The sequence below is a fragment of the Excalfactoria chinensis genome, chromosome 4 (assembly GCF_039878825.1).
Source record: "Excalfactoria chinensis isolate bCotChi1 chromosome 4, bCotChi1.hap2, whole genome shotgun sequence".
Taxonomy (NCBI): domain Eukaryota; kingdom Metazoa; phylum Chordata; class Aves; order Galliformes; family Phasianidae; genus Excalfactoria; species Excalfactoria chinensis.
In genome coordinates this window covers 164,478-192,043 of record NC_092828.1, presented here as the reverse complement: position 1 = coordinate 192,043, position 27,566 = coordinate 164,478, and the positions used below count along the sequence as shown (strand labels likewise).

The 27,566-nt window shown below is 60.7% G+C and overlaps 3 protein-coding genes across 4 annotated transcripts in view; 2 read left to right on the top strand and 1 right to left on the bottom strand.

Annotated features, from left to right (window-relative positions):
• The window catches only part of LOC140252278 (dedicator of cytokinesis protein 2-like), a 52,614-nt gene extending 45,171 nt beyond the window's left edge, over nt 1–7,443 (top strand). Inside the window, exons 35-53 of the mRNA XM_072336762.1 lie at nt 1,026–1,111; nt 1,480–1,636; nt 1,875–1,915; nt 2,155–2,245; nt 2,319–2,438; nt 2,878–2,967; nt 3,151–3,255; nt 3,974–4,115; nt 4,244–4,325; nt 4,415–4,499; nt 4,680–4,766; nt 5,296–5,472; nt 5,587–5,670; nt 5,768–5,905; nt 6,091–6,176; nt 6,542–6,677; nt 6,853–6,964; nt 7,062–7,189; nt 7,262–7,443. Of these exons, the coding sequence (XP_072192863.1) occupies nt 1,026–1,111; nt 1,480–1,636; nt 1,875–1,915; nt 2,155–2,245; nt 2,319–2,438; nt 2,878–2,967; nt 3,151–3,255; nt 3,974–4,115; nt 4,244–4,325; nt 4,415–4,499; nt 4,680–4,766; nt 5,296–5,472; nt 5,587–5,670; nt 5,768–5,905; nt 6,091–6,176; nt 6,542–6,677; nt 6,853–6,964; nt 7,062–7,189; nt 7,262–7,327 (2,013 nt within the window). The 3' untranslated portion in view covers nt 7,328–7,443. The remainder of the gene's footprint in view (nt 1–1,025; nt 1,112–1,479; nt 1,637–1,874; nt 1,916–2,154; nt 2,246–2,318; nt 2,439–2,877; nt 2,968–3,150; nt 3,256–3,973; nt 4,116–4,243; nt 4,326–4,414; nt 4,500–4,679; nt 4,767–5,295; nt 5,473–5,586; nt 5,671–5,767; nt 5,906–6,090; nt 6,177–6,541; nt 6,678–6,852; nt 6,965–7,061; nt 7,190–7,261) is intronic.
• A 2,002-nt stretch (nt 7,444–9,445) lies between these two features.
• On the bottom strand, nt 9,446–19,625 carry AUP1 (AUP1 lipid droplet regulating VLDL assembly factor). Of its 2 annotated transcripts, XM_072334213.1 has the most exons (12): nt 19,473–19,625; nt 19,115–19,252; nt 18,515–18,665; nt 17,308–17,495; nt 17,148–17,220; nt 14,347–14,420; nt 13,382–13,448; nt 12,709–12,814; nt 12,231–12,386; nt 11,896–12,056; nt 11,614–11,702; nt 9,446–9,620 (listed from the first exon to the last, which is right to left on the bottom strand). In XM_072334213.1, exons 1-12 carry the CDS (start codon nt 19,556–19,558, stop codon nt 9,572–9,574), a joined length of 1,338 nt encoding a protein of 445 aa, XP_072190314.1. In that variant the 5' UTR covers nt 19,559–19,625; the 3' UTR covers nt 9,446–9,571. The 2 variants fall into 2 exon arrangements, with proteins under 2 accessions (XP_072190314.1, XP_072190315.1); XM_072334214.1 differs by lacking the exon at nt 13,382–13,448 and having other exon boundaries at nt 14,352–14,420.
• A 136-nt stretch (nt 19,626–19,761) lies between these two features.
• On the top strand, nt 19,762–27,128 carry HTRA2 (HtrA serine peptidase 2). The gene is made up of 8 exons (XM_072334215.1): nt 19,762–20,214; nt 21,060–21,264; nt 21,333–21,527; nt 21,738–21,770; nt 22,071–22,179; nt 22,732–22,801; nt 26,365–26,460; nt 26,754–27,128. The coding sequence occupies exons 1-8, from the start codon at nt 19,877–19,879 to the stop codon at nt 26,917–26,919; spliced, it is 1,212 nt and encodes a 403-aa protein (XP_072190316.1). The 5' UTR covers nt 19,762–19,876; the 3' UTR covers nt 26,920–27,128.
• The last annotated feature ends 438 nt before the right edge of the window (nt 27,129–27,566 follow it).

The following is a 27,566-nucleotide window of genomic DNA, read 5'->3' as shown; positions in this document are numbered from 1 at the left end:
TCCAGGGAGGGGTGGGGACAAGGGAGAGGGATGAGGGACAGAGATGAGGGACAGTGACGAGGGATGTGGAGCTGGTGGGGCCATGGAGTAGCAGGGAGTCTCAGAGCGATGCCAAGCATTTCCCAGGGACCAGCAGGTTGTACGCACTCAGCAGGTCCCAGCACCGGCTGGAAACAAGAGTACAGCAGTAGGGGAGAGGTCTGTACTCATTCCAATGTACTCCATTCACTCTCATTCCAAGCTGCTGTGAGCTTTCCTTGTGCAAAAGGCTTTTCCACCCTGTGGGTTGTCTGTGGAAGGAGGGCTGGGATCTTTCAGAGCCCCAGGGACCCAGCTGCTGCTGGATCCCTGCCCATTGTCCACACTGGAGACTGCAACTCGGAGGACCCGAGAGCTTTGCAGGTGTCATCTCCACACCACCCCATGCAGCCCAGGTGTGGGGAGATGCTGTCCGTCACTCAGGGGATGTGCAGACCCAGAGGACTCAGTGCAGAGCTGAGGGGCACCGGACATCAGATGTGGCCCAGAACCCCCGTGTCCTGCACTGTACACATTGCAGGACCTGCCAGGCTTTGTGGTCCAGCTGGTACACCTAGAGCACAAACCCCATGGATCTCAAGGCTGAGCATCTGCTGGGAGGTGGGAGGGTCCCAGGCAGGCACATCTGGCTTTAAGAGACACAGAGCACGGCCCAGTGATCCCTGGGCCAGCTGGGCTGCCAGGGCTGCAGGATACAGCCCTTCCTGCAGAAGCTGCGTCGGTCATCCAGGCTACTGGGGGATGGCAACGTGGCAGGAGCGGGACGGGGACCTGGGGAGCAACGGGGGATGTGTCCGAGCAGGGGAATGGGGCTGTCCAGGTGGGGCGGGAGGATGGTCTGCAGGAGCAGAGCCCAGGCTGCTGCCGGGGCTGCCATGAGCCTCCCTGCAGCGCCTGCTACCCCGTGTCCCATGGAACTGCGGCTCTGGAAGCCTGGGGCTGAGCTCAGCACGTCCTCAGCTGTGCCCGTGTTCATCTCTCTGCAGTTTGAGGATGAGATCTTGCGCAAGCTCGACAGCGAGGTGGAGGGCGGCCGGGGCGACGAGCAGTACAAGCAGCTTTTTGAAAGCATGTGAGCGTGCAATGTGCCAAACCGTTCCCTTCCTCTGGGCATCACCCCTGCTTTGTGCCCTGCCCCTGCACAGCCGAATCTCAGCCATCCTACTCCTCCCTGCTGTGCTTTGGCCCAGAGCTCGGCTCCCAAGGGTGGGTCTGAGAGGAAGAGGCCGTGCCCAGGGAGCACCGTGTGCCCCACACCGCCCATCACAGCCTGCTCCGTCCCTCACGGCTGCTGGGGAGCAGCACAGGGACTGCTGTCACTGCTGTTCTGGTGCTGCTTTTTGTCCTTTACTGGGAGAATCCCGACTCCCACACCTCAGGGCAGCTGGGCTGGGTCGGTGTGGAGCCCAACGTGCAGCCCCTGGTCCCTCTGCTCCACAGCCTGCTCAGCTGCTGCCGGGCACACCCCGAGCTGTGCCGGCCTGGGGAGAGCTTTGTGGCGCTGGTGACGGGGCTGCTGGAGCGGCTGCTCGACTACCGGGCGGTGATGAATGATGAGAACAAAACCTACAGCATGAGCTGCACCGTCAACCTTCTGGTGAGCGCCTGCACCTCCCCGCACCTGTGGGCCTGCAGCACCCCCACGCAGCAGAGTGGGGTGCGCGGGGTGCCGGGCTGCTGCCCCAGCTGGGTGGCACCGCACAGCCCTGCGCTGCCCAGCAGCCCTGTGCCCGTGTGGGACGGGCCCTGGCGGCAGCACGACTCAGGGTTGGGGATGGCGGGGGCTACAGGGTAGGTCCCTTCCGGGGGCTGCCTCAATGCTTGCTCCTCCCCAGAACTTCTACAAGGAGATCGACCGCCAGGCCATGTACATCAGGTGAGCGCTGCCTCATCGAGACCCCCACACGGTCAGCGTATCCAGACCCTGCTGTGGGCACTGGGGTACAGCCCAGCATGGGAAGGTGCCGGCACCATCCAGGAGAGTCCCCAGCCCTGAGCCGCCCCCACCCCACCTGCCGTGACCCTGCATGGGGCAGGGATGGAGCAGCAGGCGGGAGGCATGGTGCCAGATTCCCCCCCCAGCACCACGTCCGGCACACCTCGCCCTGCCCCCAGGTACCTGTACAAGCTGAAGGACCTGCACATCAGCTATGAGAACTACACAGAGGGTGCCTACACGCTGCTGCTGCACGCACGGCTCCTCAAGGTGAGGCACGGTGGGGGGCACAGCGCACCCCGTGGCTCAGTGTGACACATGGCATTCCTGCTGCCCCACACAGTGGTCCGACGAGGCGAACACAGCACCCATGCAGGGCCTGCACAGCCCCAGCCTGCACACCCAGCGCCAGCTGAAGGAGGCTCTGTACAACCAGATCGTCAACTACTTCGATCAAGGCAAGGTGAGCACAGCCCCCTGCCGCGCTACCCACAGGACCCAGCTCTCCCCACCGCTGCCTTCTGCTTTGAGCCCCCACTTTGGCACCACTCACCGTCCCCATCGCTGTGATGGGGTCAGAGCTGCACTGTGCTTGGCAGGTTGCAAAGGTCCTGCGCTGGGCAGTTCATCCCTGCAGCCACCCCGACTCCCAGTTGCCAGTTCTGCCCCTACTTCTGGGGAGATGCAGGGAGATTGGGCCCCCCAGAGAGGGGCTGGGCCTGGCAGGGGGCTGCATGGCTGCAGACATCAGGCAGCGAACCCTGCTGCAGCCCTCCAGGGGCCCGTCCTGCTCCTCGCACAGGAGTGAGGCTGCAGGAGCCCTGCAGGACGAGCAGAGTCCCCTGGAGGCGCCCAGCCCCCTGCCTGCCCTGCTCACCCTGCACCGTGACCCCTCTGTGCAGATGTGGGAGGAGGCCATCCATATCTGCAAGGAGCTGGCAGAGCAGTACGAGAGTGAGATCTTTGACTATGAGATGCTGAGCAAGATCCTGGTGAGTGACGGCCAGTCTGGGCCGGGTAGCGGGGCAGAGCGGGGGCTGAGGGCACTGCACCGTGCATTTTGAGCCATAGGGCAGAGCAGGAGCTGAGGGCACTGCACCGTGCATTTCGAGCCATAGGGCAGAGCGGGGGCTGTGTGGCTCCCGCCCCCTCCAACACGCCGCCTCCCCCTGCAGCAGCGCGAAGCCAAATTCTACGAGAAGATCCTGAAGGTGCTGCGTCCCAGCCCAGACTACTTTGCTGTCGGCTACTACGGGCAAGGCTTCCCCACCTTCCTGCGGGTGAGAGGCACCTGCTGCTGCCTGCAGCCCACACTGCTGCTGTGCTGCACCCCGCGCAGCTCAGCCCAGCAGCTGTGACCATCTCAGGGCATCTCCTGAGAGCGGAGCCCCAGGGCTGGCCCTACTCCTTGCCTGGATGGGGTCTCCGTGGCCTGAGTGGGGAGAACTGGTGGAGGTTGGATGGAGGTTGGGCAGCCCTGAGGGATGGAGCAATGGGGAGCTGGCAGGAGCTCACCTCAGCGAGCCTTCGGGTGCAGCACTTATGGAATGGAAACACGGGAACCGGCGATTCCCTATAAGAACTGACGGGGGGCGCTGGGTGCTGTTCCTGCCCGCAGGGATGTGGTACCTGCAGGCTCCTGTCCCAGAGCGCTGGGCTGTGCCCTGCCTGCAGCGCGCGGCTGCACCACGTCCCACTTGGGGTGCGGAGGCAGACGGATGCCGTGCCCTGTATGTGGTGCAGGGATGTGTTTGTGCTGACTGTGCTGCTTATTAATGCATTTGGGAACCTCCTGGAGCTTCTCTCCAGAGCCCCACGTCTCGCTGCCTATCGGCTCATTTATCTTTCTGTTGCTGGGCTCGGGGGGGGCTTTTCCAAGAGGGGGTTCCCCCTCGGCTGCCGCCTCCGTCTCACTGCCACGACCCCCGCGGCACTCAGAGCTCAGCGCGGGGCCGCCCGCTCACAGCGCCCTGCGATGCGCCGCCCCTTCCCCCGCAGAACAAAGTCTTCATCTACCGCGGCAAAGAGTACGAGCGCCGGGAGGACTTCGAGATGCGGCTGCTGAGCCCCTTCCCCAACGCCGAGAAGCTGCAGACCACGTCCCCGCCCGGCCCCGACATCACGGAGTCCCCGGGGCAGTGTATCCTTGCAGCGCGCGGACGGGCAGGGCTGGGGGGGTTCCCCGACCCCGTGGGTCCCGCACATCCCCGGGGCCCCTCTCCCCCAGCAGCCCCGCGGTCCGTGCTCGAGGCTCCTTCACTCCCGCAGACATACAGTGCTTCACTGTGCAGCCGGTGGAGGAGCCCAGGATCCGGCTCAGGGACCGCAGCATCCCCGAGCAGATCACCAAGTGTGTGCCTGCGCTGACGGGCGCGCTGCGCGTTGTGGGGCTGCGTCCCGTCTGCAGGCAGCCCATCCTCTGCCCCTTCTCTCCTGCAGTTTCTACAAAGCCAACCACGTCCAGAAGTTCAGCTACTCACGGCCCTTCAAGAAAGGCCCAAAGGACCCAGACAACGAATTTGCAGTGAGTGCTGATGAGGACCCCGGGGTGCGCAGAGCTGCAGGGTCCTACGGGGCACCGGGTCTGCAGAGGAGGGCGATGCAGAGAGACCCGACCGGGTGCTGGGGTGGCAAAGGCAGCAGTGGGAGGGAGGGACGCTCTGGAGTGACCGGAGCTGTGGGACTGATGGTGTCCTGCCTGCAGAACATGTGGATCGAGCGGACCACCTTCGTGACAGCCTACCCACTGCCCGGCATCCTGCGCTGGTTTGCAGTCACCTCCACCACCACGGTGAGGAGGGGCTCGATGGGGGGGGAGCTCTGCTCGTACTCGGCCCTGGGCTGCCCCTGCCCACTCAGCAGCTCCGTGTGGGGGCCCCACACCGCAGCTGGAGGGGGGGGGTTGGGCACAGCTGAGGGTTTGGGTGCTGCAGCGCTGCCCTGGTGACAACCCTGCTGCAGAGTGCTGTACAGCAGCACTGACACACCTGCCTGTGCCCCGACCATGTGTGCTGCTGCTGCTGCTGCTCCTGCAGTGCGATGACATCCACTTGGCCGTCCACAAGCTCCCCACTGCACTGCTGCTGTCACAGCCGTGTGAGGCTGTGGCCCCTCGTGCATGGTACTGACCTGGCAGGCAGCCCAGTGTCAGGGAGCAGAACGATGCATCCCCATAGGCCTCAACTCAGCTCCACGCAGATGCCCCATGGGTTCGAGGGTGTCGAGGGCACCGGGGGATGGGGAGAAATCAGCCACTGGCCCCCAGCAGGATGGACAGTGCTCTTTGCCAAGCAGCTGCTGATCCCCCTCCCCTGGCACAGACCATCATCTCCCCCCTGGAGAACGCCATAGAGACCATGATGAAAACAAATGAGAAGATTCTGAGCGAGATCAACCGGCACCAGAACGACCCCGGCCTGCCCATCAACCCGCTCTCCATGCTGCTCAATGGCATCGTGGACCCTGCTGTCATGGGCGGCTTCGCCAAGTATGAGACGGTGAGGCCGTGCTGCACCAGGGCTGGGACTCCCAGCATGGGGAGCAGACTGGGGCACCGCTCCTTTCCCTGCTCAGTCCGTGCCAGCCATCAGGGCACTGAGCAGCTGCTGCAGGCTTTCTTCCAGGAGCTGTACCTGGAGGAGCACCCCGAGGACCAGGGCAACATCGAGAGGCTGAAGGACCTGATTGCCTGGCAGGTGCTGCCCACCGCGTCCCCCCGCAGCCCCGTGGGGAGCCCCGTGACCCCCGCAGCCCATGGGGAGCCCAGGCAGCCCCGTCCTCCCCCTCCTGCAGATCCCACTGCTGTCAGAGGGAATCCGGATCCACGGGCAGAAGGTGACGGAGGATCTGCGGCCCTTCCATGAGCGCATGGAGCAGTGCTTCGTGCAGCTGCGGGCCAAGGTGGAGAGCCAGTACGGGGTGCGAGAGATGGTGAGTGCTGGGCGGTGAGCGGGGCTGGGCAGCGGGCGGGGCGGAGCTCAGGGTCCCCGCACGGCCCTGCTGTGGGGCGGGGGCACACGGCCAGGACGGGCAGAGAGGGCGCTGCTGGCTGAGAAGGAGCAGAGGGGGCTCGATGCCTTCACCCCTCCTGGCTCCTCCTCCCCCTGTGCTCCCAGATCACCTTCGAGGACCGGCGGAGCGGACGACCCCGGTCTGTGACCTGGGGACCAGACTGGGAGCGGCTGAGCCGTGCCAGAGACAGGCGAGTGCGGCGGGGGAGGCGCCCCCCTCATCCCCACGCTCATCCCCGCACCCTGGAGCCACTCATTCCCCTGTTCCCGAGCACTTCCCTCCCACCTGCCCCATTCCGAAGCCCCGTTTCCCTGTCTGGTGTTTCACGCCAAGCCCCATCTCTGCGTCCGTTCCTCCATCCACCACGGTGGCTCCGTCCAGTGGCAGGACACGGAGCAGAGACACCCACGTGCAGCCCCGGGTTACGTAGCACTGCTGCCGCCTGAATCACTCACAGCTGTTCCGGGGGGTCCCCGCTGAGCTTTGCCGTGGGCTCTGCCCGGTACGCGGCACAGCTCCGCTCCCCACCGCTCACCGGTCGCAGTTGCTCTGCAGCACGGAGGCATCTCCGACCCCGAAGCCCACCCCGCGGAGCGCCGAGGGCGAGCGCAGGGAGAACCGCTCCAGCACGTTCTTCTCGTACCGCCGGCCGGAGCCGCGTCAGTCCGCCTCGGAGCCGCCGGAGCCGAAGGTGATGCGGTGACACCGCCCGGCGCGGCCCTCCGCTCGCGGTCTGCGGCCGACGATGCGGTGCTGGGGGGAAACGAGGCCCGGAACTGGAGAGCATCGCGATCAGCATCGCTCGTGGGACAGCGTGGGACAGGGCTGAGCCGCCCCGGGAGCTGACGCCTTTTCCCTGCCCCCAGGACGACAGACGGAGACACTCCCGGAGCGTGAGCGAGAGCGGCCCGGGCAGCCCCGACGGGAAGCAGCCGCCCCCGAGCCGCGATTCGGCGGGCGCTCAGCCCGGCCCCGCAGGTACCCGCAGCCCCCCGAGCCCCGCACCCCCCGCATCTCCCAGCACCGCGCGGGATGCGCCCGGCCCGACTCGGCCCGACCCGACCCCTCCGCGCAGCGCCGTCCCCGACCGGGTTCTGCGGCCGCGTGAAGAGCGCCAGCAAAGCCCCACCGCTGCCGCGCCGGATCAGCCCCGCGGTGTACGAGACCTTCCTGGAGGGGAGCGATGCTGCCAACGGGGGAAAGGTACCACCGGGCCCCCGCCCGGCCCCGCCGCCCCGCCCGCGTAGCCGTCTGTGACCGCCCGTCTGTCCGCAGGCGCTGCCGTCGCTGAAGTCGCCGCCGCCGCCGCCCCCGAAGTCCAAGCGTCTTTCCCAGCTCTGAACCCACGGACCGGGGGAGCGGCGGGACCGCGGCTCGAGCGGCTCTCGGCCAACCCCCTCCCGCAGCTCCCGCACAGCCCCGGACTCCCGAGCGCTCCGCCGTCCCTCCCCGCCGCCCCCCGCCCGCCCAACGCTGCGGCCGCCCGCGGCCAACGGGGCCGCCGCCCTCACCGCCGGTGCGGAGCGAGAGCGGTCCGTGCCGGCCCCGAGCCCTTCCCCCGCTCCTGCTCCGCTCCCCCCGCTGCCCCCGTCCCTACAGCCGCTCCGCGCCCGAGCTCCGCGCGGGATCCGTCCGGGCTGATCGCAGCCGGGCAGCGCCGCGCGTTGTGCGGTGTCCGCTCCCGCAGCTCCCGCAGCTCCCGCAGCTCCCGCAGCTCCCGCAGCTCCCGCAGCTCCCGCAGCCCCCGGCCGCCCCGCGCACCGACCAATAAAGGAGCCCCGCAGCAGCCGTCCGTGCGGCGAGGTCGGTCGGTTCGGCGCTCGGCCCGGCTCCGCACTGCGGGTCCCGGCGGGCTCTGCCGGCGCTGACCGCTCGCGGCTCCGCTCTTTATTTCCACGCGGCCCCGCGCGCTCCGGGCCGCACGAACGAGGAGCCCGGGGGGCGGAGCGGGAGCGGCCCGCAGCGGTGGGCTCCGGTGGGGCGAGGAAGGGACGGGGGGGGGCGACGGGGGGGAAACGGCGCCGCGCGCCACAGCCGAGCACCGGGCTGCCCCCGGCCGCAGAGCAGGACGGAGGTCGCTCCCCGCCGGGCCCGGCGCTCACAGCGGGTTCGCCGAGGAGGCCGCCAGCCGCTTCCCGATGTAAATCCTGCGGGATGGAGGCGGTGACGGAGCGCGGGGGGCGCCGCTACCGACGCCGAACCCGGCGGGAGCGCGGACACTCACCCCAACCCCAGCGTCAGCACGTGGCTGAGCAGCAGCGGGGGGATGACGAGCAGCAGCAGCTCGGAGCTGAACAGCCCCTTCTTCCGCAGCACCGCGCCGTCCCGCAGCGCCCACCGCACCGGCGGGGGGGGACGAGCGAAGGGGAGGTGGTCCCTGCGGGGAGCAGGGCGGGGGCAGCGGGAGGAGGAGGGTTAGGGGCAGGGTTAGGAGTAAGGTAAGGAGTAGGGTTAGGGGCAGGGTTTGGAATAGGGTAAGGGGCAGGGTTTGGAATAGGGTTAGGGGCAGGGTTAGGAGTAGGGTTAGGGGCAGGGCTGGGGGCTGCCGGGGCTCCGGCGGCTCACTTGGCGCAGCGGTGCTCGGCGCAGCTCCGGCTGAGCGCTGCGGGCGGGCGGCGCTCGGTGCTCTCGTTGTCCTGCGGGGCGTCTCGGGGCGCCGGGGGCTCCGGGCGGGACTTGGGCGCTTCTTCCCGTCCCGGCGGGGTCTGCGGGCGGCCCGGGGGGGGGCGGAGCCGATCGCTCCCCTTTGCGGAGCTTTCCTCGTCCCGGGACGGGGGGCCGAGTGCCGGCAGCGCCCTGACAGCACAGCCCCGCGTCGGCGCACCGCACTGCATGGCACCGCACGGCACGGCACCGCACGGCGCGGGACTCACCCGTCGGCTCCGTCCGGCTCCAGCTGCGCCTCCATCAGCATCCGCTCCACGTCGTTGTGGCTCCAGGAGGGCGCGGGGTCGCAGCGCAGCTCCCCCCGGCTTCCTGCGGGCGGCCGTCAGCCCCGCACCGCGCGGGACAAGGCGAACCCCCCCCCCTCGACTCCCCCCACCCCGCGCAGCGCAGCCCCCCGCGGCTCCCGGTATCCCCCGCCCCGCCCGGCCCCCTCCGCACCCCGACCCCGCACGCCGCCCCCCCCTCCCTCCCCCCCATCCCCGCACACCGTCGTCGCCGCCGCCCGCCATGTCCCCGCGCTTCCCGCCGCTCTCAGCCCCCGCCCGGTACCGCGGCTCCTCCGGTCACGTGACAGCCGCGAGCCCCCATGTAAATAAAACCGCCGGCTCCGGCGGCCCCGCGCCTTAAAAGGGCACCGGCTCCTCCCGCCGCCCCCCGCCCTTCGGCAGACGCGGGCGGCGCTCCGCGCTGGCGTCGCCCCTTTAAGCGGCGCCTACGTGCGGGCGGCGGCCTCGGCGCGTGCAGAGCCGCACGGAGCAGCGCGGCCCCGCCCCGCCCCCACACCGTGCCGTTTGCTGCCAGCGCCGTTTATTGCCGCTCCGCCGCTCCCGGACGCGCCAACCCAGCCCCGCCGCGCCGCCCCATTCCGCTCCGCTCCGCCCCACTCCGCTCCGTTCGGTTCCGTTCGGTTCCGGCCGCTCAGGGGCTGCCCCCGGCCCGCGCCGCGCCGTGCTTCTCGGCGAACCTCCTGCGGAGAGACGGGCAGGCGGTACCGCACGGAACCCCCCGCGGGCACCGCCGGTGCCGGCCCGGCCGCGGAGCCGCAGCGCCCAAAGCACCGAACCAACGGCGCCGGGAAAGCCCGGCCCGGCCCGCCCCGCCCGGCCCAGCAGCCCCGCACGGCGCCGTGCGGGAACGCGGCGCTCGCTGCGCACGGACGGTCCCGCCGGGCTGCGGCCGCTCGGAGCTCCGCGCCGACACGGAACCGTGACAGCACGGAACCGAAGAGCCGCTCCTCGGCCTCCCGCCGCCTCCCGCACAGCTCCGCACAACGCCGCGCGGATCGGGGCAGGGAGCGCGTGAGCTGACGGCGGGACCCCGTGTGTGCAGCAGCGCCACACACCGCCACTCAGGAACGGCAGGAACCTCATAGAGCTCAACGGGAACCGCAGGGCCCTGCGGGTGAGGAGCAGCCGCAGCGCCGGGCTGTGCTGGAGGCAGAGCAGCCCAGCAAAAGGACCTGCATCGGGCACAGTGCCGCCAGCTGGTGCACGGAGCGGATTCTGCCCGCTTCATTCAGCACCAGAAAGGCCAGTGGGAGTGCGGGGCTCAGTTCTGGGCTCCCCAAAGCAAGAGACGCTGTTAGAGTCAGGGCCACAAAGGCCGTGAAGGGACTGGAGCTTCTCTCTTGGAAGAAAAGGCCAAGACTGCTGGGGCTGTTCACCCTGGGACAGGGGAAGGCCGAAGGGAAAGCTCACCATAGGATCATAGAACAGTTGGGTTGCAAAGGCCCACAGTGCTCATCAGTCCCAACCCCTGCTGTGTGCAGGGTCACCAACCAGCAGCCCAGGCTGCCCAGAGCCACATCCAGCCTTGAATGCCTGCAGGGATGGGGCACCCACAGCCTCCTTGGGCAACCTGTTCAGTGCGTCACCACCCTCTGGGGGAAAAACTTCCTCCTAAATCCAACCTAAACCTGCCCTCAGTTGAAGACCTTTCCCATTCCCCCTTGTCTGATCACTAACAACCCATGTAATCCAGTCATTCCCCCTCCTGTCCACACACTCCCTTCAAGTACTGAAGTGTTGTATATTGGTGTCAATCAATACCTGACACGTGGCACAAGGAGGACAGAGCCGGGCTCTTCTCCTTGGTGCCCAGTGCTGCACCTGAGCTTGGCACCAGGTGGCTTCTCTTGCTCACTCTAAGCTTCCTGCACAGGGAGGGGACTCCACTCTGTAGCAGTTCTGTGCCACCGTGGACTGAACCAAAGCCCCTGTTATCTCTGCCATCTTCTAAGGAGTCAGCTGGGCTCACCTCCAGACACGCAGGCACCACTAAGACATCAGTTCCGCTGGAAGCTCATTCCACCGATTGAACAGATTTCCTCTACAGAAATAGCCTGCAACTCCTAACCATTAGTTACTGTCCTGCATTTCTTTGACAGATAAAAAGCCTGAATCCTGCACCCAGGGAAATAACTACGTACAGCGAGCCAGCTCATGCACTGTGAGCTTAACAGACCCCACTTCCTCTCCTATGACTTTGTGGCTCCTCTCCAAGTTCATCCCAAACTGACAGAGCTGGGCACTCACTGCAACACCAGCGTCATCCAAACCACACAGAGGTCAGACCCACCCCCTGCTCCCTGTGAGCATCCTGCAGCTTCAGGAAGGTGAATGGCAGCAGCCCTTTGCCCAACAGCACCGTCCCTTTTCTAACACGAGCGTTCCGCAGCATCGATACTTATTTCAAAGACACCTACGGCCTCACAGTGACTTGCATCACACTGAAGAACAAACCCCTTCCTTCTGCAAAGCCCTACGCCTCAAAAATGGTGGTTCTGGCAAACAGCTTCCATCCCACTCAGTGCTCACAAACAGAAACCCGGCGACAGCTCAAGGCAAACAGCCGTTTCCAGGATGACAACAGGCTGCACACTTGGGAGAGGGGAAGCAGAACAACGCGGGCAATGTATGGAGCAGACCCTGCTGGGGATGGGGGAGGTGGGCTGCACTCACCTCCGGGCATAGTCGTACAGCGCGCGCTTCCTCTCCTGCAGGGACAGGTGCCGTTCCACGGGGGACTTTGCAAATTGCTTTGTAGCTGGCTAGAACAGAAAGCACCAAGTCAGCTGGAAACAACCAACGCCAGGAAACCTCCTTATTGGCCCTGTAAGCATCCAGCATGCTGATTTAATCCCCAGTTTACAGTGCTCAGTACACGGCTAGTCCCAAACGCAGGCCATCATGCTCCGTCTGCGAGCCACCAGTGCAGGGGAGACACTAAAAGTCTAGAAGTACCTTGGAAGAAGGCAAAGCCACGGAGCCCTGGATGCCAGAAGCTGATGCAGCCCAGGAGGTAGATGGAGCAGGCAGGTCAGTACCAGCCTCACTTTCAGGGAAGAAGGGCACTCTCCCCTCCAGCAAGTTGGCAATAGTGGTATCCACACAGTTTGTCTGGGCTGCAGGAACAGAGGATTCATTAAGAGGAGCTGCCACAGCGAGGGAACTCTTCTCCTTTCTACTGCTGTGCTTCACAGTGCAGCAGGGACGAGGATTTCTGCTTTCAGGTGTCACTGTGACATGGCACAGAGGGTGATCCTGTGTCCCTGCTAACACCCAAGGCCTAAGCTTACCCAGGTCTGTCCTGATGACGTCCAGAGGCACATGAGGCAGAACCTCCTTGACCTGCTGAGCCATCACTGTGAACCGGGCATCCTCAGGAGCAAAGGACCCAATACCAGACAGGCTGGAAGGCATCCTGAGCCTGGCTGCCAGGGGCTGGCTTGAGGCTGCAGGAAAAGAAACGGGGCACAAGAGGGTGGCCTAAAGGCACACAGCCTTAACAGCTTGCGCCAGCCCCACTCTCATGTCCAAATGGGAACATTAAAGAATTAGGACCTCCTGCACACCACCATCATGTCTGTGCTGAGGAGCGGTGATCCTCTCCCTTCCAACAAGCTACATCTGCAGCACAGAGCATGCAGGCACCCCTCGTCCCTAGGAGGATGTCTCACATCTTCTCCCCTTCCTCCACACACGAGAAACCAAGAGCAGACTGAAGTGTCACCAAAGGCAGAGCCTAAGCTGCCATTCCACACTCGGGACGCCTACCTGGGGCAAAGGGAAGATGCGATGTATGTCTCAGCCTCTTCATGTGTTCAGCTTTATCTGCTGCAGTGAGCCGTGTGGATACCACACCCAGCTCCATGGCCAAGAGCTGCAGAAATGTGGAGAAGACAGAGCAGGCATGACCCGGGCATCCCCATCTTGCAGGGAATGCATCAGATGTACAACGCCTGTTTGGAGTCACACTGAGGGGAGGACTGGGAACTGATTTCTCCAAGGCCTCAGTGATGCATTTCAGTGTTGCAGGGAGCACACGGAGGACCAGGAGTGTGCAGTACCATCCTGGCAAAACAGCCTGACACAGACACCAGATCTCTGCTACGGGATCTGCGAAGTACCCAGCAAGAACAGGAAGGTGGAGAAACAATCACTGTTCGTTTGATTTGTGATATTATGAAAGGGGAGTTTTTAGCATACGGATTTGAGCTGGATGGGGAGAGCCTTGATAAATGGCAGAAAGGATTAAACAATGTGTGGCAAATAGGCCACGGAAAAACAGAACAATTGTAAGGGGCAATAAATACAGGCCAGAGTTCCCGTAACACAAATATGCCCAACCAGAAATGGCCTTTGCAGCTCTGCTTACACCCCGCTCTCCTCTGTGACCATCCCACATTGCAGTTGTCCTACACATCCCTCTCCCACGTTACCCTCCTACCTCCTGAACACGGAGCGCAAAATCCTCACTCAGCTCTTCAGCTCGTCTGGGGACAGACGGCATCCACCTGAATGGGGACAACAGCACTGGGCTGACTGCTTCCCGGGCTGCTGGAGGAGCCAGCCCCATCTGGGATCAACAGTGCAATGGTGCTATCCCGCCTCAGCTCTCCCTGCTCACCCCCACATCTCTTCCCACAGCAGAGTGTCAAACCTGACCCCTAACATGCAGAGTTAGGGGAAAGGTGTGATTCAGGTGACAGAACTGGCTCATCTGATCTTTATTAACAGCCAATCATAACAAAGTACCTCCTAATGAAGTTCCCAGAGAGGCTCCAAATAAAGAAATGCTGCCACTTAGATGGGAGTACAAAACAGATCAGCAAAACATGAGCCAGATACAGCTGGGGGAAGCTGCAGCACAGAGACCTTTCTTTACTGAAATATCCCAGCCCACAAAGGCACACTGGAAAGAATTTATCTCCAAGCCTCTCTCGCCTGCCTCTGGACCTTTACTGTACCAAAGCTACTCAGCCAGCCTGGGGTCATTTGGGCCTCAGACAGATATCTGAACGCCCTCTGCAATTCATGAGGGACTGCAGGGAAGAGAAGGATGCCAAAGGACTGAGCTGCATGCACAGCATCACTCACGGGACCTGAGCAGTCCTCAAGTGAATCACAACAGAAGAACTAGCTTCAAAAATACACTCATCGAACTTTAGGTGAAAGCCCTGCAAAACTCCTTCAGTCGCAGCAGGAACCAAAAGCCCTCTCCAGTTCTGAATGTGGCTGAGAGGAGCACGGACCAACAGCACCGAACAAAGCCATGCTACGGTACCACAGAGAGCACACAATTAAGTGCACACCAGAAGATCTCTTACTTCAGTGGTGAAAATGTCCGGCCTTCTGCCCACCCCAAACCCTCACCCAAACAAAAGAGATAGAGAGAGAGAGAGAAGATAGTACCTTACTTGATAAACTGTGAAGGGAACAAAGAAGGTCCAGAACAGCTCTGTAATCCAGGAGGAGTCAGCTACACTCTGGGGAAGAGAGCGCAATGAGGTTACAGCCCACACAACAAAAGCCAGTCAGGCCTCCCTGGGGAAAACAGGCTGGCAGAACCGAGCTAAGGGCTGGCAGTGAGTAACAGATCTGCAGCAGAGATGCGGAGAAGTGGGCAAGGGAGGAGATTCACCTTCATTAGTCCTCACCCTGCAGAGCAAAAGAGTCAGATTTTCCATTGCTCCAAGCTGTCTTTTACTCTCACCGGGACAGCAAGGTTTTCTCTCAATATTTCCACCTTCTCTTACAGAGAATGCCTTTAGAAAGGACTTTAAATGCTCTATTAATGCTCCCTTGGGATCACGATGGGAATCATATGCAGATGGGAACGGCCTGTGTAACAACTCAGCTCCCATAAGCTGTACTTGCACACTATGATGCTCTAAAGAACTCTTCCTCTTGAAATCGTTAAAGGTGAGCCATAATTTATTACCGCCTTCCTATTTCTAAACATCAATAACCTTTTCCCTCAGGACCGCAGTGCCTCCCAAAAGAGAACAGCTGCACAGAGCTGGTGGGCACTGCATCCTTCTCAGCAGGACACAGCCAAAACCAGGAGCTATTCCGACTCTGCACAGACAGCTGAACTAGAAGACAATCCTCCCCACCTACACTTTCCAACGACTCTAACCAATTTTCTATTCAATGAACACCATTCCTAGGATCTTTTCAAGTTGGTTTCTTTTATCCTGCAGGTGATAAAGCTTTCCACAAGCTGGTGGGAACACCATCTCAATATCTACAGTTAATAATGCAGTCCCCTCAGCTTCTTTTACATGTGACTTTATCCTCAACCAAAGTCTTGCACGTGGTTTATTCAACTGAGAAAAGCTCCGAAAGCAGAGTCACGAAGGGCAACATGAAGAAGCCTCACCTCCTAATAAACAGAGCTAAGAAAACCAGGGCCAAATGCCTTATAGTGATTCCAACACTCAGCCTTCACGGTTACGCCACTGCCTGTCACAAACCAGCACTTTCCCTTCAGGGTTCCAGATAGCTACAGGACTGAAGCACATTCCTTCTAAAACCCAGACTTGGTGGTGCTTAGCCTGGCATCATCCACACACACTGGGTGAGTAGCTCCGTAAGCTTTCTGTAGAGCACTGATTGAAGCATTCAGAGCATCCCATCTCCTGACCCAGGAAGCTTTTGATGATTCAAAATGACATAAATTCTACAATTCATCTACAAAAAATCCTGCTCAGCTTCTGAAGGCAAAAATCCCGAGGCAAGAAGTGATTACAACCACCATCCTCCAATAAGGCAGCAGTTAGTGCACGCCCTTCTCCCTAATGTTCATGCAGGAAAAAGATGGGCAGACAGATGCAAAGCCTTCCCACAACTTGACATACTGCACAGAATTTCTCAGAGGAACCAAACTCACAAGGAGCTCACTGACTCATTCTGAGCAGCACAGAACAAGACGAATCTCCTATTCACTGGAGCAGTCATTCAGAAACTTAAAAGTATCTTCACTGTTAGAAAACTTCATCACAACCCGAAATGAAGCTCGAGTATTACCAACATCCAGGCTCAGCACCTGCTACGACCGCTGTGTGTGTTGTCCAGAAGAAAAAGTAGTTAAGTTTCTCCACTTTTAAGCTACTTCTCCGCTGCGCAAGCAGCTATCCACAGCCATCGCTCTGCCTCCTCTTCGATTCAGCTAATGAAACTGAGCACCTTTAAATCCTGCTCTCTGGATCCTGCATTATGGTTACAGCCTTCTGGAGCTCTCTCTACTGCTGCCCCACTTTCTCACAGCTGGGCTACCAGAGCTCCACACCGTGATTTAGAAGTAGCTGTCACCACTGCAGGTGTGCAGCTGTGTGCTCTGCTCTGCCAGGCACTCCTCTTGTCACGCACCCACAGACCACATTAGACTTGCAGGTATCAGCAGAATCACATCCGTATTCCAGCTTGTTCATTATTCACTAACTCCAAGGACCACAATATTGCGGCCTTCAACATGGATAAAAGCAGTAAATACCAAGTGGCAAAAAACTAATTCCTCACAGAACCTCACCTGGAAAATACCTGTGTGGGCAGTAATGTGTCACGGCCTGTTTGTAAGTGGCTTTAAACCTACACAGTGCATCCTGCCCCCTTAAATGGATGGAAAAGTAGGGAAACATCTACATGTCTGACAGACATAACATGTCTTCTAATCACACAGATCTATTAACCGTACCATGAGGAAAGACAACCTCACTCTGCACAAACAGTGAGAGCAGTTCCACTGCACTCTGTGGAGTAGCACCAGCACTCTGTGAACTTTGCCACTTTTCCGAAGCTGACGTTGCATCACTTTACACATCAGGATCTGGGGGACGTGAGTTTAAGAACCTCATGCAGAGGGTGTTGTGTAACTTCTGCTGTGCCAGCCAAACCCCAGGGGGGCTTCAGTTGTTCTTTCAAAAAACTTTAAATGAAGGGAACTAGTAAAGAGGGTATGAGATGCTGATGCTACGAGCATGGAAACCAGATGAAGGGCATATCTTAAAACTGAGCATTAAGGAAAATAACGTTGATTTAGGTCTCTGAGAATGGCAGTTGAAAAGCCAGCCACAAGCACACAAAAACATCCTCAGGCTGACAGGGAGCAAAGCCAGGTTGCTCTATCCACAGGTTTCAAAGCAGAAGCAAAATTAATGACACGACCGAGACCATCTCGCAGCTTTCAGAATTCTTCCTTGCATCAGACTCACCACAGTGATCAAAGGCCTCTGAACCTGTAGGGCAATCGGCTGCACCACATCCAAGATGGAGAATGGCCAGGAGCTGAAAAGGAGGAGTGCAGCCGTCAGCAACTTCCCAAGCTGAGCAAACCCTGAGCACAGCCAGCTCCAGAACACCCATTTCCAGCACCTGAAGCGGAGCAGGCCGGCCCGGCCATTGGTGGCAGCTTCCTCTGGGAAGAGCAGCAGTGGTGGGTTTCCTCTGTGAGACGAATACGCCTTCAAGGAATCGACCAGCTCAGCTCGGCTCCCTGTCACTCCCAGCTCCATGAAGCCCCGAGACCAGCAGATGAAGCCAGGGGCACCATTCAGTGCAGGCTGTAAGAAAGAAAAACAAGAGAAAGCAAGAGATGTCACTCTGTTCTCCCTTCAAGACCTACTTTATCGGGTGTCAATGGGAAATGAAATTTCTGCTTGCTAGCAAAAACACCTCTGGGAGCTGAGGGAACAATCTATATGCTAACAGTGCTGGCAGCAGAGAACACGCTGCTGTCAGGCTTCAGTGGTGGCTCCGGCCCCAGTTCCCTGGCAATTTGATTCCTGATCCACAACTCGGACCATACCCCAACCATCTGAGCAACGAACTCCTCTATGCCTTGAGTGTCATTCACGTTCCCCACAGTTTCTCTAGGAATTCCCAACACTCTTGGCCAGGGATGCACCGCTTCCAAGAGTTAGCTCTCCCCAGCTAAGGGCCCAATCTTTGGCCACTCAGGATATACTGCAGAACTTAACTCCGCATCTGGTGCCTGTGGATTCAGGAACTGCACACCCAGGGAATTTTCTGAGTACAGGGAAAGTCACACAGCTGTCAGCCCAACACAACAGCCCGAGCACAGCATCCTGCCTGCCCTTGCTGCTGCCACAGGTACAACCTGCAGCCAGCACTGTAGGGAAACCCACAGCCAGCGCTGTGTCTGACAGAAAGATACAGATGCCCGAGGAGGCTGTGGATGCCCCATCCCTGCAGGCATTCAAGGCCAGGCTGGATGTGGCTCTGGGCAGCCCGGTCTGGTGGCTGGTGACCCTGCACACAGCAGGGGGCTGGAACTGGATGATCGCTGTGGGCCTTTGCAACCCAGGCTGTTCTATGATTCTGTGATCCTACCCACTCAATAAAACCAATCCTTGCTTTAACCCTTACTGTTACCTCTCATCTTCAGCTTTTCACACAAGCATGAAACTGAATCGCAGAAAAAAAACACTTCAGGCTTGCACAACTCAAAGGTTAATAAGAACCGAGAACGTTCAGAGCAACATCTAAACTCTGCAATATCCAACTGTGTGCTTGGAAAGGCCCTTACGGCCCCGCCATGCCCCAGCGAGGTGCTACTCACCGTGTTACAGGAGGTCAGCAGGTTGATGACATTGTGATCAAAGTGTGTGACGTGGTTGGCGATGTACACCTGCACTGCAGCATCACGGAGACGGGGGCCGCTCTGCTGCACAAACAGCCCCAGCACTGAGCACATCACTCGGACAATGAGGCTAAAGGAGGAAAAAGGGCTCCCTCAGATCCTGCAGGCTGAGCCACAGCTGCCTCAGAGAGCCAAGAAAGCAAGAACCCGGGACTCGGTTTAGGAAAGGATATCGGTATGAAAGGGGAATGGTTCAACAGACTGGAACTGTTTGGGGGCCGCAGCTGCGAGCTGCCTGCAGAGCTGCCACCGCAGCAGGAGACACCGGGCAGGACGGCACCGCGACACGGGGCAGGACGGCACCGAGCCGCAGAGCTGCCATCAGCAGCCCGTGTTTGCGCTCAGAGCCCGGGCACAGCTCATGGCAGCCCACGGCTTCGGTCCCGCTCCGTCCGGCCTCTTCCAACGGACCCGCTCCGTGACCGCGGGGCACAGAACGGCCCCAAACTTCCCGGCCCCCCCGCGGTACCCGCGGTCCCTCCTCAGGGCCCGTCCCGCCGCCCCCCGTCCCGCACGCACCGGCGCAGCATTCCGTCGGGCAGGATGCAGCTGACCAGGAAGACGTGCAGGCCGATGAAGAGCCGCAGGACGAGCAGGCACAGCCCCACGGGTGCGTACAGCAGCAGCGCCAGCAGCACCAACCCGTCGGTGGGAAACCTGCGGGAGGAGAAACAACGGCGCGGATGGACGGCGGGGCTCGGATGGACGGCGGGGCTCGGATGGACGGCGGGGCTCGGATGGACAACGGGCTCGCACGGCCGCTCGGCCCCCCGCCCGGCCCGGCTCCTCCCGCCCGCTCCCGGGACGCTCCGGCCCACCCCGCCAGGTCCCCCCGGTCGCTCCCGGCCCCTCCGAGCGGGGCGCGCCCGGTTCTCACCGCTGCGAGTCGAAGAGCCGCTCCGGGCCCGGCGCCGCGCTCCGCTCCATGCTCCGCTCCGCGCTGCGCTCCCCGCTCCGCTCCATGCCGCGCTCCGTCCGCTCAGCGCCCCGCTCCGCCCGCCGCCATCTTCCGCCGCCCGCCCGGACCGCGCGGGGCGCGCTGGGAGGAGCGCGGCCTTCCCGGCGAGCACCGCGCCGCCCACCTGCGCCCAGCCGCGGTCACGGGACTACGAGCGCGACCCGCTCCGCCCGCAGCGCGGCGCCGACACCGGCAGGACCGACGGAAGGCGGCAGCCAGCGCGCCCCGCACCTCCCGGAGAGCCCGACCCAACCGAGCTTACCGAGTCTACCGAGCCTACCGCGCCCACCGCGCCTACATCTCCCGGCGCGCCTCGCGGCGCAATGTCGGCTGTGTCGCGGTGTGTGCGCGCTCCGCGGGGCGCGACGCGCTGGGGCCGGGCGCTGTGCGGAGCTGCCGCCAACCCCCGCCTGCCGCCGCCGCCGCCGCCGCCTCCCCCCTTCCCTCCCTCCGGACGCCGGCTGCTGGCCGCGGCTCTGGGCGCCGGGACGGCGGCGCTGGTGCTGCTGTGGGCCCGGGAAGGCCGCCGCCCCGCGCTGCGCGCCGCCGTGCCCGCCCCACCCGCCCCGCCGCCCGGCTCGCCCCGCGCCGCCTTCAACTTCATCGCCGACGTGGTGGAGAAGACGGCGCCCGCCCTGGTCTACGTGGAGATCGTGGGCAGGTACGCCCGGCACCGCGGCGCGGCGATGCGGCCGCCGTCGTTGCGCTCGGGACTAACAGCGGCAGCCGCACGGTCAGCCCGAGTGTCACCTGCGGGGCGCTGCCGGGAGCCTCCGGTTTAGGATAGACGGTACCCGGTTACTGTGAGCCTGGAGGTGCTTTCCTGCAGCGTGTGCCCCAGACCGTTCCCAAAGGCAGGGTGATGCTGGCCGGTACTCAGGCCCCGATGTCCTCACGGGCTGCTTCGATGCCTTTTCCATCAGTTTAGAGCCACCCTGAGCCGCTCTGACCTCTTGAAGGTCATGAATAGACTCACGGGGACGTCAGCTCACCCTGTGTGGTCCTCACGGCAAAGCTCTGTGTGTTCAGGTTATAGGGCTGCTGCTTGTCAAAGACACCAATGTCCATTGCAGCTCTGTTAGCGTGTGCTTCCCAGTGCACCTCTGTTAGCGTGTGCTTCCCAGTGCACCTCTGTGGTCCTCATGGGGTGACGCTTTTGCCATAGCCCGTGGATTTCTGCTTCCTCCTGCTTGCTGCCCCATAGTGCACACAGCTCTATGAGATGGACACCCAGCATGGGGCTGTGAAGGAGCTCCCACGTCCTGCTGTCATCCGGCCATCTCCTCAGTCTCCCGCTGCTGTCCAGCCCACCAGGCTGAGCCATGCAGCTGCCCACCAGGCTGAGCCATGCCGCTGCCCACCAGGCTGAGCCATGCCGCTGCCCACCAGGCTGAGCCATGCCGCTGCCCACCAGGCTGAGCCATGCCGCTGCCCGCCTGGCCCCCCGCATACCCCCCGGTCCCCTCTGGGCCCTGCACCCTCCCATGACCCTTTCCCACCTTGCAGGCACCCATTCTCGGGCCGTGAGGTGCCCATCTCAAACGGCTCGGGGTTCGTGGTGTCTCCTGATGGGCTCATTGTGACCAACGCTCACGTGGTGGCAAACCGGCGGCGTGTGCGGGTGAAGCTGGCCAGCGGGGAGCAGTACGACGCTGTGGTGCAGGACGTGGACCAGGTCGCCGACATTGCCACCATCCGGATCAAGCCCAAGGTGCGGGCGCTTTGCCGAAGGGCTCCCCTCCTCTCCTGCCTTCTGCTCACCCGGTTCCTCTCTTCCAGCACCCGCTGCCCACGTTGCCCCTCGGACGCTCCTCTGAGGTGCGGCAGGGAGAGTTCGTGGTGGCCATGGGCAGCCCCTTCGCCCTGCAGAACACCATCACGTCCGGCATCGTCAGCTCGGCGCAGCGCGGCAGCCGGGAGCTGGGCCTGACCGCCTCCGACATGGAGTACATCCAGACGGACGCCGCCATCGATGTAAGGGGGCAGGCTGGGCTGGGGAAGGGCTCTGTGTGCTGTGAGGTGCGGGGAGGCTGGGCACAGCAGGCTGGGAGGGGGGGGGGCCTGGTTGGTGATCTGGCTGTTTCTCAGCCCGAGCCCTGTTCCCTGTTTCTCTGCCTGCTCACTGTGGGATGGTGTTTGAGGTTTGCTTTTGTGGCCTCACTGCTGCTCTCTCTGTTGTTTCAGTTTGGGAACTCTGGTGGTCCCCTTGTCAACTTGGTAAGTTCTCCTGCACGTATCCCAGTGGGCCTTTTCTGCTGGGGCTGCGTGCTCTCAGTGGGAGCACTGTGCAGGCGTCCTCAGCTGTTGGGAGGGAAGGAGGAACTGTGTGCTCTTGGCATCTTAAAAGGTGGGATCAAGGAGTTGGCGTGGGGTGAGAGCCCTGCTTGGTGGGACTCATCCCTGCCTGGCCTCAGCAGGGTCAGAATGCCTGGGGGGGATGACGGGTGCACAGGCTTCAAGATTTGCACGGCCCCATAAAGGTGCAGGTTGGAGAACACGTTGCCTCTTTCCATGCAGGATGGCGAAGTGATTGGGGTGAACACCATGAAGGTGACGTCAGGCATCTCCTTTGCCATCCCCTCAGACCGGCTGCGGAAGTTCCTGCAGAAGGAGGAGCAGCGCAAAAGTGAGTTGGATGCCTCTCTGCTCGGGTGCTGGGGAAGGAGGCCAGAGGAAGGGTGATGAAAGAGGGAAGAAGCTGTGGCACAGCCGACCTGCCTGCACTTCTTCAGAGAGGTGGGCAAACATAACAAGGGGAAGAACCTTTGGAGAGTAGGAAGATTCTCCCATTGGGCATGAGGCAGTGAGCCCCTCTGCCATGGCAGATCCGTTTGCCCGTCTGCCACAGATAAAGGCTTTCAGTTTCCAAGAACTCTGCCTTGGTTTTGTTCCTGTTTTTGTTTTGTTTGTGATAATTTGTTTAGTGCAGATTCTTGCTGCCTGGATCTCACGTTGACATCACGATATTTGCTTGGTATCCTCAAGCAAAACAGTGATGTCTTAAACCAAGAAAAGAAAGTATGCAGTGCACTGAAATTTTGTGTTGGTAGGGACTCGGAATCACTCGGAATCGCTGCCTTGAGGCGTGTTGGCTTTGTGATGTGCTGGTTCAGCCCTGTGCTTTTTTGAGCACGCGTCTGTGTTCAGTGTTGTTGTCAGGGGTCCCTTCTGCCCACAGGCTCCTGGTTTGGGAACGCGGAGACGAAGCGCCGTTACATCGGGGTGATGATGCTGACTCTCACACCCAGGTAGGTGCTCTGGGGTCAGGGGGCCCTGGTCTTGCTGGGAGGTTTTGAGAGGTTTGCCTTCACGAGGTTAAGTGTTCACCTTCAAAGATCTCTTCGCTGCTGTTGTGTTCAGACTCTTGTGTGTCTGGGGTTAGTTTGTAACTTGCAAATGTCCATGTTTGTGGCAGAACCTGCAAGCAGATACAAAGTCCCTAAATGTGCCGCATCAGTATCTAATTCCATTAGGGGTTCCATAAAGAGGCCTTGTAACACAGCCTGAACAAAGAGCCACCAGAAATGTGTAATTAACAGATGTGTGTTGTGCCAACTGAACGTTTTGGTGTAAAGTTTGTGCAAACTGTGCACAATCGGTCTGGCAGGTGAACTGCTGCGGTGCTGAAATCGGGGCAAAATATGGGACCTTCAGAATGAGAACGTGCACATTTGCCTGCAAGAGAGTCGGCTGCTGGGGAAGGAGGTAGGAACGTTGCAGAGGGGGCTGTGTGGGCGCACAGTGCTGCTGCCTCTCAGTGCTGTGAGGCTCCAGGCTGGCAGGAGGAAGGTTGGGTGCTGCCTATGGAAAGAAATGGTGGTGCTGAGCAGGACAGCACTGGAAAATGGGAAGGGGATGACTTGCAGGCGTGAGACTCTTCACCATCCTGTCTAGCCTGGGAGGAGCACTTTGTTTCCTCTGCATCTGAAGAAATGCTCTGGTTAACAAAGAGGATTGCAGCCAGACTGCTTGCTTAGGTTCTGCTGGCCTCCAAGACACACAAGCCAAATGCGGCGCCCCAGGGCAGATGCCCTGTGTGCTGTGTTAGATGTGACTTGCTGAGTGCTGGGCAGCCCTGGTCAGCCCTATGAAGGGCTCTGCAAGCCCTGAGATAGAATTGCCACCTCTTCACACAGTGAAGGCCTGCAGCCTCCTAGGTGCAGCAAGCACAGCTGTTTGAGGAGCAGTTGGCTTGCAGTCTCACCTCTGTGAGCAGCCTTCCTTCCTGCTCAGAGGTATCGTGCCTGAGCAGCTCCCAAGAGATTCCTGGGGCTCAGTATGTTGCTGGGGTTGGTGGCTGCCATGTGCCTGGCAGAAACAATCCAGGGCTGTGCCGGGCCCGTCCAAAGTTCCGGTGGCTCCTGTACGGTTGGTTGAATCTGGGCTGGACGCCACGAGCAGTCGGGGCTTCTTGTTGGTGCACAGCCGTGAGGAGCTGCACTGCCCCTCGGATTCCAGGGCAGCAGGGTGAGCCGGGAGCACTGCCCGCAGCGCAGGCATGCCCAGCAGGTGGTGCTCGTGATCACCGTTGGAGCTGACGCTGGGGCCTGGGGAGGACAGTGCTGCGTGAGGTGGTGGCGTGGAAATCGGGCTGTGGTGGAGGTTCAGGTCCACCAGTATGAGCAGAACTGAAGCCAGAGGCAGGTGCTCTCATCTGAGAACAGCGCCCATATAGACACCCCATTTTTGCCCATTGAAAGTTGTTACTGGGATTCAGATGTTCTTTAGGGAGGAGAGGAAAAAGCTGGGGAAGTGTCTTCTCAAAGATTAGTGCAGGGTTGAGGAAGGCTCCCACTGCCCTGCATTACAGCATGCAGTAGGTGCGGGCTGAGTAAAGGACTTTGAGAACAGAGATACTGGTTGTTGGAAATGAGTTCTACGTTGAACAGGTGCAGTGCTGATGAGGGATGTTACCGTGGAAACATTAAAACATGTGGGTTGCTTCTTCATGCTGTGTGTGATAGGACTTGCTGATGATGTAGGATTCAAAAGAGCAAGTGGCAAACGTAACAGAAGCAAAACCTTACTGGTTGTCACATGCTCAGGAGCAGCTGGAGGCACAGTCTCACCTGCACAATGTCTGTAGATGTGCCCTTGGTCTGAGTGACCTCTGTATGGGGGCTGACTGCGATGGAGATCATTGCTTTTTCAGTGTCGTGTGTGGTGCCGTGGTTTGGATTTGTGACCAAAAACAGTGTTGATAACAGTCACAGAATCACAGAATGGTTGGGTTGGAAGGGACCTCAAGGGTCGCAAAGCTCCAACCCCCACCACAGGCAGGGCCGCCAACCTGCCCATTTCATAGCAGCCCAGGCTGCCCAGGGCCCCATCCAACCTGGCCTTGAACACCTCCAGGGATGGACGGGGCATCCACAGCCTCTCTGGGCAGCTGTTCCAGCACCTCACTGCTCTCAGAGTAAAGAACTTCCCTCCGATGTCCAACCTAAATCTTCCCTCCTTCATCTTCAAACCATTCCCCATTAACATGTAACACAGCAATGTTTTAGATATGGCTGAGCAGTGCTTATACAGTGTACAGACCTTCACTGATTCTCATACTGTTCCCCACAGGGAGTGGGCTGAGGGTGGGCAGGAGGGGGGGAGAGGATGTAGTGGGGACACCTGGCCCCAGCAATAGCCCAGGCTGCACAACGTCATGCTCAGCACTAAAAGTGGGGGGAAGCTTTTCCACAGTAGCTGCTCAGAGACTGGGAGGCAGTTACTGTGTTTGTACAGAGGCTGCGTAAGGGCATGTATGGCTCTGTGTTAGGGAGTGAAGTGAAGAAGCAGATGAGTCATAGTAAACGTGCAGCTGCTGTCAGCAGTAGCCCTGATCGTCCTGTCAGCAGCACCAGCTGACAGCACAGGGTGCAATGGGCACAAACTGAAATATGTGAGATTCCAGCTGAACACAACAAACCGCTGTTTTTAACTGAGTGGTCAAACCCTGCAGCTGGAGGGGCTGTGAGTCTTTGTCCTTGGAGATACTCGGCACTGGCATGGACGGTCTCAGCATCCTGCTCTGGCTGGTGTAGGACCAACTCCCTTCCAACCTCGTCTGTGCTGTAATACTGTGACATCAAGAAGAGGTGGCAGCTTGCAAAGATCAGTGGGGGGAAAAAACTGCAGTGCAGTTCAGCAGGGACTGCTGCAAAGCAAGGAGGCAAAAACAGTGGGGAGCAAGGAGCTGGGTGCTGCATGTCCTGGGGTTCCAGTGGATCTGAACTGGTGCAGAGGCTGTTTATGTAATGTGCAGTTGTGAGATCCAGCTGGAGTGTTGTATCCAGTGCTGGAGAACCCAGAAAGGAGCAGAGAGGTGCAGAATTGAGAGATAGGGCTAGAAAACCTGATCAGAGGGAATACTGCCGGAACTGGGGCTGCTTAGTCTAGACTCCAGCAGAGAGACAGAGGTCTACTTCTGCTTGACATCTCTAGCTAAAACAAAAGGACGTAACTTTTCTTCTGTGACCTGCCCACAGGAGATGGAAGTGAAACTTCAGGACCGGAGCTGCAAATCTGAGACCAGGAAAGCTGTCTGATGTGGGGCTGTTCAGACACAGGACGTGCATCACCAGCAGCTGGGATCCAGCTGGCAGCGGTGCTGGCAGTTTCCATTTCTCCCTAGCACAGTCAGGATTAGTTTTTGTCAGGGAGCTGGTGGCATTTGAGTGACCCCAGGGTTGGCAGCTGGTTGCAGAGGAGCAGGATGAGAGTTCTGCGGCATTATTCTTCTCCCAGTGTGGTCCTGGCCGGGTGGGAGCCCCGCTCTGCTTCCCGGCTCAGTACCGTGATGCTCATTTTCACTCTGCAGCATCTTAGCTGAGCTGAAGCTGCGTGACCCCAGCTTCCCTGATGTCTCCTATGGAGTGCTAATCCACAAAGTGATCATCGGTTCTCCGGCCCATCAGTAAGTGCTGCCCTGTGCTTCGGGGTGGGATGGGTTTAGCTCTGAGGGTTTTGCTGCGGAGCAGCAGGGGTTGGGGCCTGCAAGGCAGGCGGTCTGCAGCAGGAGCTGACTGGTGAAACATGCTTGGGCTGTGCTTGGCATCCCCTTGGCCAAACTACCTGTGGAGCTGAAGGAATGCCTGGCACAACAGCCCCAGCTTCCTGAAGTGCCTGGCTCTCCTTCCTTCCTGGAGGACGAAGCCGCAGACAAGCGTCTGCTTCACTTGCCATCAATTTCTTTCCTTCTCCCGCCAGGGCAGGGCTGAAGGCTGGCGACGTGGTGCTGGAGATTAACGGCCAGGCGACGCGCCGCGCAGAGGATGTGTACGAGGCGGTGAGGACTCAGCAGAGCTTGGCCCTGTTGGTGCGGCGCAGCTATGACACTTTGCTGGTGAGCGTGGTGCCTGAGGTCACAGAGTAGTTGTGCTGCAGCGCAGACCGCTCTGTCTGCTGGCTGGTGGTGCTGGCCAGGAGCCGGGCAAGCAGGACTGAGGCACATCTGTGTGCCCACGGGGAGAGACTGGGAGCTCGCAAGGGCCTGGAGGGGCCAGGCAGGGGGCACGGCACTGGGGCAGACCCGGTGTGAAACCACTCCCCTCCTTGCTCAAATAAAGCACTTTTCTATGTGCAGTGTGGCCTCCTTTCCATGGCACACGGTGTCCCGAGTGTGACCTGGGAGCAGCTGGGCTGTGTGAACCCGCTCCTCCTGTCATTCTGCAGCTGGGAGGAGCAGTGATCTCCTTCATGCTAGGGGAGAGGTGTACTGTCACCTCCTTGGCACCTATATGTGGGCTGTGGTCTGCTTCCTCCGTCCATAATGCCTCCTGGGGGCACCTTCTCTGCAGGTGAGAGCAGCCCTGGAGTAGCAGAGGGCAGGGCTTTCTGGGGAGAGCCATCCCTGCCTCCTTGTGCAGGCTGAGCTGCTCCCAACCAGAGCTTGCTGCTGTGGCTGCTCCCAGGAGGCTTCTGGGAGCTGGCCGACGTCCTCTGGGTCAGATCACTTCCACGTGGAGCAAGCGCTCCATGGTCAGTGTCCGCGTCTGCACTCTGAACGCAGCTCCCTGGGTC

Excerpts from the sequence above, each read along its gene's own strand:
- AUP1 (XM_072334213.1), bottom strand. The coding sequence starts at position 19,558 with ATGGAGCGGAGCGGGGAGCGCAGCGCGGAGCGGAGCATGGAGCGGAGC. Across the intron at positions 17,496-18,514 it reads TGCTGACCTCCTGTAACACG|CCTGCACTGAATGGTGCCCC; the intron begins GTGAGTAGCACC and ends TCTTTCTTACAG. Across the intron at positions 12,057-12,230 it reads CGTCATCAGGACAGACCTGG|CCCAGACAAACTGTGTGGAT; the intron begins GTAAGCTTAGGC and ends CTGTTCCTGCAG.
- HTRA2 (XM_072334215.1), top strand. The coding sequence starts at position 19,877 with ATGTCGGCTGTGTCGCGGTGTGTGCGCGCTCCGCGGGGCGCGACGCGC. Across the intron at positions 21,771-22,070 it reads GTGGTCCCCTTGTCAACTTG|GATGGCGAAGTGATTGGGGT; the intron begins GTAAGTTCTCCT and ends CTTTCCATGCAG. Across the intron at positions 22,802-26,364 it reads ATGCTGACTCTCACACCCAG|CATCTTAGCTGAGCTGAAGC; the intron begins GTAGGTGCTCTG and ends TTCACTCTGCAG.